Source organism: Neovison vison, chromosome 4, assembly GCF_020171115.1.
Source record: "Neovison vison isolate M4711 chromosome 4, ASM_NN_V1, whole genome shotgun sequence".
Lineage (NCBI taxonomy): Eukaryota > Metazoa > Chordata > Mammalia > Carnivora > Mustelidae > Neogale > Neogale vison.
The window spans coordinates 86,801,516-86,814,249 of record NC_058094.1 but is presented as its reverse complement, the minus strand read 5'-3'; the positions used below and the strand labels follow the sequence as shown (position 1 = coordinate 86,814,249).

The window sequence follows — 12,734 nt, the reverse complement described above, 5'->3', positions numbered from 1 at the left end:
ATGAGCCATCCTGGAGCACCCAAATTAAATTTTAATGGGCTTATCAAAAGAAATTGGGCGCCTGGGTGGCTCAGTGGGTTAAGCCGCTGCCTTCGGCTCAGGTCATGATCTCGGGGTCCTGGGATTGAGTCCCGCATCGGGCTCTCTGCTCAGCAGGGAGCCTGCTTCCCTCTCTCTCTCTCTGCCTGCCTCCGTCTACTTGTGATTTCTCTCTGTCAAATAAATAAAATATTTAAAAAAAAAAAAAAAGAAATGAAATCTTGCCATTTGCGATGGCGTGGATGGAACTAGAGGATATTATGCTGAGCGAAATAAGTCAATCAGAGAAAGACAATTATCATATGATCTCCCTGATGTGAGAAGCAAAGTGAGGGGCTTGGCTTGGGGGGTAGGGAAGAAAAAAATGAAACAAGATGGGATCAGGAGGGAGACAAACCACAAGAGACTCTTAATCTCACAAAACAAAGGGAGGGTTGCTGGGGGGTGGGGGGAGAGGGTGGTTGGGTTATGGACATTGGGGAAGGTGTGTGCTATGGTGAGTGCTGTGAAGTGTGTACATCTGACGATTCACAGACCTGTACCCCTGGGGCTAATAATACATTATATGTTAATAAAAAAATAAAAAATTAAAAAAAATTTTAATGGACTTATAAGGTTACATGGAAATGTGAATGCAGTCAGAAATGCACTTTTCTTCATCTAAGTCTCTGCATTAATGTATTTTAAGTACATTTCAGCAAGCTTACTTTACCTTTTGTTTTGTTATCCACCTCATCTCCTGGAAGGCCCAGTCTTTTTTTCCCAAAATCAGGTCCCACTGACTTCAAGGGTGTTCTCTGGAACTTTTCACTCCTCTTGTGGGCAAACAGCAAGGAGGAAGATGAGGAATCCGATGATGAGGAGACTGTATAATCCATCAGTGGGTCAATACTGCTCCCAGTCAGCCAATTAAAGGAGCTTCTGCCATCTACAAACAGGCACGACCAGAGCATGTCACAGAATGCTTAACACTGCCCAACCCTGCCAAGACCACCCCACCCCACCACTGCACCTGGTGGAGCACTGCCAACTGCCAGACACACTGTGTGTGACAAGGGATGCATTATTCTGTGGCACCTGGGGCCTCCACGTAATCCCCTGCCATTGTCACTGGGGACAACTCCTCCAGGGAGACAGCCACATCACAGCAGAAAGATAACAGGCAGTTTACTGCTAGGTTATTAGTGAGTGATCGGAGGCAGCTCAGGTGTTTGAGCCTGTGTCCTCATTTGTGAAGCAGGAAACACCACATCTGCTCCTTCAAGCCACTGTGATCATTATAGGAATGACACCTGGTATCTCCAGATTCATTCATTCATTCCAGATTCATGACTTCTAATATAATGTCATAAAATATTCACGGTAATTATTCAAATCATTTCTACTTCTAGAAACAATGAAACATGAAAAAATTTACATAAAGGAAAAACATCTGAAATGTTTATATGAAATAATTTAGGTATTTTACTCTACAACTTGTACTTCTCTGATCAAAGGAAACAGGTGAACAATTCAGGAAAGAGAAGTTTAATAAACTATAAACACAGTAAATGATTTTGATTTAGCTCTTTAGTACTTTGCTTTTGAGATAAGGGGTTTAAAATGTGAAACCAAACCAAAACATACATGTACTGTTACTTTTCTTTTTTTCTAGTCAAGAATAGTCCTTTTTTTTTTTTTTTTTTAAATATTTTATTTATTTATTTGACAGACAGAGATCACAAGTAGGCAGAGAGGCAGGCAGAGAGAGAGGAGGAATCAGGCTCCCCGCTGAGCAGAGAGCCCGAAGCGGGGCTCGATCCCAGGACCCTGGGATCATGACCCCAGCCGAAGGCAGAGGCTTCAACCCTCTGAGCCACCCAGGCGCCCCAAGAATAGTCCTTTTCTATTTTTGTTTTTTACTGTGTTAAAATTTAGAGAACACCAAATTAACTATTTTAATCATGAAAAGTGTACAGAACTATGGTGTCACACTGTTGGGCAATCATTACCACAATTCATCCCCAGAGCATATTCAATCATCTTAAACAGAAACTCCATATCCTTTAAACACCAGGTCCCCAACATCCCTCCCCTGCCTTCCCTGTTCCAACTCAAAGAATTTGATGACTCTTGGAATCCCAATGCTTTTCTCCTTTGACTGACCTATCTTTTCTGTGGTTCTTATCACTTTTTTCTATTATTGTTTCACTTCCCTTAGAGTCAATGTTCTTGTAGTGGAAGCCACTTCCACAGATCATATTGCCTTGTGCAGAGCAGGCAGGTGTTCAGGTGTGATAGTTACCTGCGGTTTGTGTAGGTGTGAAGTCATACTGTTGTTGGGTGGCCCGTATCTGCCTAGCCATCACCCCTTGAAATGGGAGGGATCCCTCCTGGGTCCGGGTTTGGAGAGCACTTTGGGAGGCCTGAGTCTCAATAAACATTGGAGTGAAAATAGTACTTCGGAAACGCCAGTCAGAATCAATGGTATATTCCTGCATGTAAGAGAGTTCCAAATGAAATAATGGTCCTTCTTTAGCAACACTGAAATATTTTTATTAAAATTCATTGCTACTATCAGTAAATACATAATTTCATGTATTTCTGTGGAAAACAGCTGAAGAAACTTTCCAAATTTAAACATTTTAACTAAATAATTATTCGTCATCTAGAAATAGTGACTAGTATTGGGGGAGGAAAAACTGTATTTCTCCTCCTTCACATAATGCATTAAATGGCTTAATGCCACACCTAGTGGTGGCACCACAACACTAACAAGCTGAAGGGCTCAGCTCCTTCCAAAGTCCCCCTATGTGCTCAACACTAAGAAAGTCACAGGAGAAGCGCAAGCAAAACAGTCAGGCTAAGCTAGCCAGGCTAGCAGATATGAAGTGAGCACACCTGTAAAAATGTAAATCATCACAGGTTGTTAAGGCTGCCAGGAGAAGAGGCAAACTCAGTGTCTATCAAATGGATGGGGAGGAGGATGCCATTACGGAGAAAAGAAAATCTAAGTGGAGGATGAAAGGGGAACAAGTGTGAGCATGTCAAGAGAGTGTGAGCATATGAGGCTGAAACAAATGTGTTTCAGAAAGGAACGTGTAAGTAATCCAAGTAAAATAAGAAGCCCAGTACAACTAATCATCAGAGAAACACAAAACGAAATCACAATGAGACATCACCTTACATATGTCAGGTGGCTCTCATCAAAAAGACAAAAAATGACAACTGTTGGCAAGGATGTGGAGAAGAGGAAACCCTCAAGCACTATTGGTGAGACTATAAATTGATGCAAACACTAAGGAAAACAGTACAGAGGTCCTCAAAATATTAAAATTATAAATACAATATGATCTAGCTATTCTAATTCTGGGTATTTATCCAAAAGAAACAAAACACTAACTCAAAAAGATATATGCACCTCTATGTTCACTGCAGCAATTTTCATAATAACCAAGAAATGGAAGCAACTTCAGTGTCTATCGATGGAAGAATGGATAAAGAAGATGTGATGTGTGTGTGTGTACACACATATGCAATGGAATATTATTGAATCACAAAAAAGAAGGAAATTTGCCATCTTTGATAACATGGATGGACCTTGAGGGCATTGTGCTAAGTGAAATACGTTAGACAGAAAAAGGCAAATACCACACGATCTCACTTACATGTGGAATCTAACAACACCAAAACAAAACAAATTGAACTGAAAAAGATACAGAGAACAAACTGGTGATTGCCAGAGACAGAGGACAGGGAGGAGGGGTGGCAGGAGGAGGGAACATGGGTGAAGGGGGTCAAAAGGTATAAACTTCCAGTTAAAAAATAAGTAAGTCATGGAGGTAAAATGCATAGCATGGTAACTACAGTTAATAATACTGTATTATATATTTGAAAGTTGCTAAGAGAATAGATGTTAAAAATTCTCATCACAAGGAAAAAATATTTGTTAACTATGTGGTGATGGATGTTAACTAGGCTTACTATGGTAATCATCTCACAATACAAACAAATATCAAATCATTATGTTGTATACCTGAAACTAATATGTCATACATCATTAATATCTCAATAAAAGCCAGTTTAACTCTTAGAAAATGTTGACAAAAAGACAGGAAAAGCTTATAAAATTTATTATTACAGAGATAAGTACTTCACCTGAAATTCACATTCTGACAGAGGATGCTCAAACACAGGGTTTGGATAATCTGGGCTCATGCTGGTCATTTCAAGCAGAAAATCTGTTGCTAAACTTAAAAAGTGCATTTCTATCTTTGGAGAATATAAGGAATTTAGTGCCAACAGTCGGTCCAAGATATTTGAAGGTAATCTAGTCTCATGGCTCCAGAAATTTCGAATAATTAATCTGAAAAGCAGAGAGGAAAGAAGCGTATTTCTCAGATATTGGCAAATAAGAAAGTCCTACACATTGTGTCATGTGGAGAAGGCAGTCTGTCATCACTATAAAACTTTACATAGAGGAAAACCACATCCAAAATTGTATAAGGAGTTTAATCTGAGTTATGAGCAATAATATGCATTGAAGGAAGGGAATATTCCAAAACCTTAGCATATTTAACAAGAGGTGAGGTTAAAAACTGGATGATTTTTTTTTTAAGGGTCTTTTTTTCTTTTAAGATTTTATTTATTTATTTGACACAGAGAGAGATCAAAGGCAGGCAGAGAGGCTGGTGGCGGGGGAGGGGGGGCGGGAGGGAGAAGCAGAAGCAGGTCTCTGCTGATCAGAGCCCGATGTGGGGCTCGATTCCAGGACCCTGAGACCATGACCTGCACCGAAGGCAGAGAATTAACCCACTGAGCCACCCAGGTGCCCCAAAACTGGATGATTTTTTTCTCATCTCTACTGCCTGGGGAATCTTCAATGATGAGTATATAATATTAACTATCTGGAAATTGAGAAAACACCTTAAGAAATTTTATGTATTCCTTCACTGCCTTGCTAAAACAATTCACTCCAAAAATTACTGCCATAAACTATTCACAACTTGAACTACTTAAAAACCAGGTTAGGCTTAGGGCACCTGGTGACTCAGTTGATGAAGAGTCTGACTCTTGATTGCAGGTTATGATCTCGGGGTTATGAGATCAAAGCCCACACTGGGCTCCACATAGTGTGATTCTCTCTCTCTTCCTCTGCCCTTCCCCCTACTTAAAAAAATACAAAAACAGGTTGGGTTTTACAATTTATGAATGCTTTTGAAATCCAAGTAAAATTTAGAATGGAAAATTGAAATATAGAACCGTACAAAAAGCTTATACCCCTTCTTATATAATTAGTACTTGATAAAACACTCATAAAACTAATAGGGTAGGCATTTTAGAGGAACACTGTGGGGATTCATAGTGTTTGGATGGATAAAACCTGACTTGTATAAACCTCCCTGGATGAGACTAATTGAAAAGCAAAAGAGGAGTGCCTAGATGCTGGGTCTCGTCTGAAGTTTCTTGGCTGAATGCAGGTGGATTCTTACTTCAGCTCATGGGTCTCATCCAGGGAGTGGGGTTTAAAATACAGGCACCTGTAGTGGTCACGTACTTCACAGGCTCCTTGCCTTGCACACGGTTTATTAATTAAACTCACAATAAAAGCAGAGACAAAGCTTGGCTCAAGGCCTTTCACCACTAGAGCATCTGGCCTTCAGGCCTCTCCTTTCTCCTGCGAAGGTGTTGGGAATAATCCTTTCATTCACCATATCAGGCTTTGCTGGCCAAACCCGACAGAAAATAGTAATCATGTTTTATTTCCCTATATAATTAATATTATAGTTTTCTCCTATTTCTAAAGTTTCAAACATTTCACTTAATATTAATATGTATAGTGTGATTTCAACTATTTGAGTTAAATGAGAAACATAATCATCATTATAGATCTTTTCATTTTAAGACACTGATTCACAGCATGAGCAGAGAAAGATTTATTCATACCACTTTTTAAAGAGTTATTTATATTTAAAATAACTTGTCAGGATTTTTAAGTCTTAATATTAAAATACCTTTTTATTGAACACTATGAATGGAGAAAGCAAAGAAAATGCTAATACTATAAACATAATTCTAAAACTGCTGAAAAATACTCAGTGTCAATCTAGAAAGAAATATCCCTAAATTTATTTGTCCTGGCCCAAGTATTCCAGGAGGAGCACATACTGAAGCCCAGCATTCTCATCGATCAGCCCTTGAATCAATACATCTTTTGCCAACTTAAATACTTCCCGAGACTCATCATCTGCTTGACTTTCTGGATCTCTGAGAAAAAAAAAAATGACAAAACATTAACATTGTCTTCCATCACTTTGTTCAATCCCAGTAACACCATCCAGAATGAAAGCTAAATAATCTGGCCTTTCTGGGCACCTGGGTGGCTCAGTTGGTGAAGCAACTGCCTTTGACTCAGGTCATGATCCTGGAGTCCTGGGATTGAGTCCTGCATCTGGCTCCCTGCTCAGGAGGGAGTCTACTTCTCCCTCTGACCCTTCCCCTTCTCATGCGCTCTCTCTCTCAAATAAATAAATAAAATCTTAAAAAAAAAAAAAAAAAAGAAAAAAGAAAAAAAAAAACTGGCCTTTCCTGTGGTACTTTAACTTCCCAAATCACAGCAGAACTTACCTTCATGCGTATGTACCCTGACACCCTCCTTTAGGGCCTCTGCAAGCCTATCCAAGTGCCTGTCACCACCCTACCTGCAATGTGATAGGGCTCAGGTACACAGGGCAGAGGGGGTGGGTAATGGGAGCAGGGCTGCAGAGGCTCCCTGTGAATGCTAAGAGGTCCTAGGACAGGCTCACACCCTACAAGAAGTGGGGTGATGGAAGTCCTGTAGGATGAAGGCATCCCAGAGTTCACTTCCTTAATTTTGTCAAATTTTAGAGGGATAACTATAAAAACAAATTACACTATTAACTCAACCAGTAATTGCACTCTCTGACTTCCCACAGGTACATAAAAGGAGTTAAAAAAAAAAAAAGGATACATGTCAATATCCTAAAATAAACTTGTTTTAATTATATGTTTAAAAATATTTTATTATTATAATCTGTTTCAGATTGCTATAAGCATCCAAATGCCCCCTTAAAAATTAGTAATATAAAATGTTAATGTAGTGGGATGCCTGGGTAGCTCAGTCAGTAAAGTGTCAAACTCTTGATTTTGGCTCAGGTCATGATCTCAGGGTCGTGATAGTGAACCCCATGTCGGGCTCCATGCTAGTTGTGGCATCTGCTTAAGACTCTTGCTCTCCTGGGGCGCCTGGGTGACTCAGTGGGTTAAGCCGCTGCCTTCCGCTCAGGTCGTGATCTCGGGGTCCTGGGATCAAGCCCCGAGTCGGGCTCTCTGCTCGGAAGGGAGCCTGCTTCCTCCTCTCTCTCTGCCTGCCTCTCTGCCTGCTTGTGATCTCTCTCTGTCAAATAAATAAATAAAATCTTAAAAAAAAAAAAAAAAAAAAAAAAAGACTCTTGCTCTCCCTTTCTTTCTGCCCCTCCAGACATCCCCTCCAAAAAAAAAAAAAAAAAAAAATTAATGTAAACCTTACCGGTAATTGTCATGAACCCACATTAGAATGTTATACATTTGTTCCCTGCATACTGGAGAAGGATGAGAAATGAATTCTACAACAGGATTCAGAAGTTCTCGGAGTTCTACAGGTTTCAATTTTGCCATCATTGTATAAATTATGTCCAAACACACTTTCTGTCTTTCATCATCTCTGTAACAAGAGAGTTTTTTTTTAAAACACACTAATTTAACAAATTATACTTTCAGATATTACAGGTAACATTTTCTTCTTTGTGCTGTTCTGTATTTCAAAATTTATTACAATGGGAACATAAAAATTACATCTAAAAAAATTACCACAAGCTAGAGTATTACAAATAACTAAACTAAATTCATTAATCCATATCCTGGATTGGATCCTAGAACAGAAAAAGGAACATTAGTGGGAAAACTGGTAAAAGTCAAATAAAGTCTGATTTAGTTAACATTAATGTACAGGGGGGAGCCTGGGTGGCTCAGTGGGTTAAGCCGCTGCCTTCGGCTCAGGTCATGATCTCAGCGTCCTGGGATCGAGTCCCGCATCGGGCTCTCTGCTCAGCAGGGAGCCTGCTTCCCTCTCTCTCTCTCTGCCTGCCTCTCTGTCTACTTGTGATTTCTCTCTGTCAAATAAATAAATAAAATCTTTAAAAAAAAAAAAATTAATGTACAGAAGTTAGTTCCTTAGTTTTGACAAATGTACGATGATTATGTGACATGGAAAAACTGGATGAAGAGTTATGTGGGAACTTTGTGTATTATTTTTCAAATACTCTATAAATAGTTATTCCAAAATAAAAGTTCATTAAAAAAAAAAAAAACCAAAATGTCAAATAAAATAAAGTGAATAAAAAGGATTTCACATTTTGAAAAAATGATTTCAAGTGCTAGGCTACCTGGCAGGTCAGAAGCAAGTTAAGGTTAGTCTGGACCCCAGATAAGGTGCACACCTGTTTTATGTATCTTTTCTTCCTTAAAGCACCCAGCTTAATGCTTTATACACAGTAGGCACTGAGTAATGAAGGATACTACAACACAACAACATATACTCTTTGTTATTGGCATTTATCAATAATTTATCCCTATGTAAAAAAAATATGTATACAGACAAGACTAGAAGAGAGTACAGAGAGATAGAAATATTGTAAGTGATCAAAAGCATCTTTTAATATTCATTTTAATAGTATAATGTGAAAATAAATGAACAATTTTAACAAATAATGGAAGCCTCTGAGTTGGCAAAATGGGTACAGAATTCAAAACCATGCATTTTAAATCTGAGAAGAGCCTTAGAAAATGCTTGAGATGTGGCTTCCCCAAAGTGCCAGGCTAGCAGAGGCAGGACGGTCAGGCGCCACAACCTTTTATTCTGATTAAAATTTAACAAATACAAATTTAATGAAAGCCTACGAGTTCTGAGTTGAAGGAGATAGCTGAACAAATCAAAAATTTAGAGCCATCTGCCTCTGAGAATAAAGGGCTAGCCTCACACTTACCTGTGTCTCATGACTTGAATGAAATCCTTGCTCTTCAACTGTAAATAGAGATCTGTTATTTCCTCCGCACGACACAACACCACCTCCAGACAGAGGGTCTTCATTACGCCGTGAAATTTTGGCAGCAGGAAGAACACGGTGTTCATAAACCTAACCAGTGGACATGGCCAATGAGTGACAGGACAGTTGCAGATCCTCTCCTGCAATAGGACATTCACCACAACTGACATCTTACCTATCGGCAAGAGGAGGAAAGTTCTTCACGGCTTTATTCAAGCACACAATAAATTTGTCCTCCATCGTATTCTGATGTTGCTTCAACTGCTTTATGATCAGTTCATACACCAACTCCTCCAATACCTGAAAAATTAAGTTTTTTTCAAATTCACAAAGGTGGAAACTAATGTTGGTTACAGATTTGAATAGTTAATGAACCCAAGGAAGGTGTTCAATGCTATCACCTACAAGGTAAAGGTGTTCACAGGGTATAGCGCCAAGAGCATGCACAGGTTGTTATAACCACTGGGTACAAGAGGTTCTGGGGCTACGAGTTTGGGTGAGCCAGGCCATAGACACGCCTGCTTTGTGCTGCTACCACTGGAGGTGTCTAGCACCTGTCAGACGGTAGGTTGATAAAGATTAGTGCTTCCTTCTGACACCTGAAATACTGCTAACAAGTCATTTGAGAAGCTGAACTGAAATCAGTGACTAAATCCCGTGTAAGCAGACTTTATGATGCCAGTGTTCACATCTCTGGTCAAATATTCACATAAACCATAATTTTCATGCAAATTTATCTAAACAACCAACTCCATCACTATCTCCCTATATCCTGTTCTTTCTTCATCACATACTACTATCTACCATGATAGATTCGATTGTGTATGGTCGGTCTCCCCTCACCAAATGCTAGCTTCCGGAGACAGGGAGGGGCTTGGCCTGCCCTGTTCCTGGCTGCGCCCCATAAGCCCAGAGCCAGCTAGTAAGTACCCAACGTGCATAACCAAAATTATAAAAGAATACAATACGGGTGAACAAGAGAAGTCAAGTGCATGCTCACACATACTGATGACTAGAGACTACACCTCAAGTGCCAAAAGCAATTCAGTAGTTAGAATATGAGTGACTCTCACTGACTTCTTTATATTTCACTGGTTTTCTAATTTCTACACTAAATCAGTACCATTTTATATTCAGAAAAGAACCATGTACAGCAAAAGTGTTTATCATTCTAACTTGGATTTTAATTGAAGAGAGATTAAACCTGGGATCTGCTATAATTTGCTCCATCTGAACTGAAAACTTAGCATATTATGTAAACTATATCCTGTATATATTAGAATCTATAGATTCTATATATTAGAATCATGTAATAATAATAAGGTTGTTCTGAATTTTAAAATTTTATTTTACAAAAATAGCTGGTAATCCCTAAAATAAATTATAAGTGAAGACTGATCTCCCTAAAAGGGTCTATTTCCCTTAATTTTCTTCTAAACAAAATAAATGCCTGACTAGCAAAATGGGCAAGGCTTCAATACACTGTGTTGGGTTACCCTGGGTGCCCTCAGGACCTCCAACTTCCCTAAACCTCTCCTCATCCAGCCAGAGAGTGAAAGTAGCCCACTTTCCACTCTCCATCTTTTCCTTCAGGAGAGGATAGGAACTGGAGGTACAAAGTTAAGAATCATGAACATATAGGCAGTTTTCAAAAACACAGGCTGGATGGTAGACAGGGGAGCAGGGGAGGAAAAGAGGACCAATATCAGAGCTAGGGAGGTGGCCAGGAAATATGGAGCTAAGGAAGAGAGAGGAAACTGCCAGGGAAGTAGGAAGAGAGCTGAGAGTGTGTACCAGATCAGAGACCAAGGGAATCAGGAGGAATGATCAACTGTGTCATCCTGGACACACTGCAATGAGACCTGGCAAGAGCAGCTTATCACAATGAGTAACAGTGGTTTTGGAGGCTTCAAAACACACAGCAACTCACTTACTAACCATGGGAAGACAGTAAGCATCATGGGATGTAGCAGTAAGCATCATTCCACTACTATGCTGTTTTCAAGTTAAGTTAGAACATGCAATTTCCATGCACTGGCCCATGAACTTTACATACATTTATAATAATCACATTCTTTTGAGAACTACAGTACTCTGAATGTATATTGTGCTAAAAGAATCAATTAGGTTATTCTCACAATCCTGTAAGTGGGCAGGGCACACAAGACTGAGAAAGCTCCCTGAGGTGGCCTGTCCTGTCTGACAGCCGTATAATGTCCCAAAATGAAAGTAGGGGGTTTTACTAGTTAACTTAGCCCTAACTAACCATGGCAAGTATCTAACAGAGTAATTTTCTCCAAAAGGAAATTCTGACACTACCTTCAGAGGAATGAAAGTTGGTTAAGTACTCATATTCTGACTTTCAAAATAAAAAGCTACCAATCTTTAAATGTTTACCAAGTTTCCAAGTGTTTAAAAAAATCCTATGTCCTCTTTAAAAAAATACTAAGTGCTGGGGATGTGTGGTTGGCTCAGTCATTTAAATGTCTGCCTTGGGCTCATATCCTCATCCCAGGATCCTGGAACTGAGTCCCGCAGCCAGCTCCTTGCTTACCTGCTTCTCCCTCTGTCTGCCGTTCCCCGATTGTGCGTGCTCTCTCTGACAAATAAATAAATAAAGTCTGAAAAAAAAAAAACCAACCCTGCGCATTGTATACAATAGGAAAGAGTAAAATATTAATGGATGGCCACTTTGGCTGTAAGTAACAAGTATTACTGGAAAACTGGAAAAGAAATATTTATTTAAAATTGTGTAACGTACTCACATTTTCTTTCTTGGTAATATATTGAAGAATAAGTCCTAGAACTTCTGCTGCTGCCACATACACTTCTTTATATTTTACAAAGGACATATTACTGACCAAAGCTTGAAAGTATCTGTTACAAATACAGAAAATAAATATGCATCATAATACATTCTGTTGACATAAAAATATAGTAACTTTAGTCCTCGTACCACATTAAAACATGATTGAAATTATTTGTGTGAAAACATATATGAAGATGTACTTAAGGCTCTGACATCATGACCTGGAAGGCACATTAAAGTCCGCAGTTCAATCACAGAGGACCTGCTGCAGTCAAAGCAAAACACAATGCTGGATGCTATAAAAACTGTAGTAAAAAGAAAGCTACTATCCAATATCATGATTTACTGACAACTCTTGAAATCCATCTGCTATGAGAAGAGGACAATAAAGTGAGAAGGAGAGTGAGCACCAGTGCCGTGCCCCCAGACTCCAGAGGCCACATCATGTTATCCTCCAGTTCGGTTGTCATCTGGGGGGATCAAAGCTCTAAGAGAGGGAGTAGAGGCTGCAACTACAGCAGAAGTACAGCGACAGGCAGCACAGAGACAGGGCAGCACAACATCCAGGCATCCCTTTCAGGTCATGATCCAGTCAAATGGTCCCACAGAGTTTGTGTTGCTTTCAGGGCAAATGCTAAAAATATGAGTATGGAAAATAAGAAAGAAAAACTTAACTTTCCCCATTCACTCTTCTCCCTTTCACAGTCCCATTCACAATCTTCTCCCAAATGACCTCTAACCCCAACTACTTAAATTTCAGTAGAAATGTATTTTTTAAAGATTTTATTTATTTATTTGACAGA

General features: G+C 39.3%; 1 protein-coding gene across 4 annotated transcripts in view; it reads right to left on the bottom strand.

Annotated features, from left to right (window-relative positions):
* The window catches only part of PRKDC (protein kinase, DNA-activated, catalytic subunit), a 241,144-nt gene that overhangs the window by 80,837 nt on the left and 147,573 nt on the right, over nucleotides 1-12,734 (bottom strand). For all 4 annotated transcript variants that reach the window (XM_044245625.1, XM_044245626.1, XM_044245629.1 and 1 more), the window contains 8 exons: nucleotides 11,888-11,999; nucleotides 9,298-9,422; nucleotides 9,063-9,212; nucleotides 7,568-7,741; nucleotides 6,187-6,285; nucleotides 4,177-4,384; nucleotides 2,324-2,513; nucleotides 752-967 (listed from right to left, as the gene is read on the bottom strand). In XM_044245625.1, coding sequence (XP_044101560.1) covers nucleotides 752-967; nucleotides 2,324-2,513; nucleotides 4,177-4,384; nucleotides 6,187-6,285; nucleotides 7,568-7,741; nucleotides 9,063-9,212; nucleotides 9,298-9,422; nucleotides 11,888-11,999 — 1,274 coding nt within the window. The remainder of the gene's footprint in view (nucleotides 1-751; nucleotides 968-2,323; nucleotides 2,514-4,176; nucleotides 4,385-6,186; nucleotides 6,286-7,567; nucleotides 7,742-9,062; nucleotides 9,213-9,297; nucleotides 9,423-11,887; nucleotides 12,000-12,734) is intronic.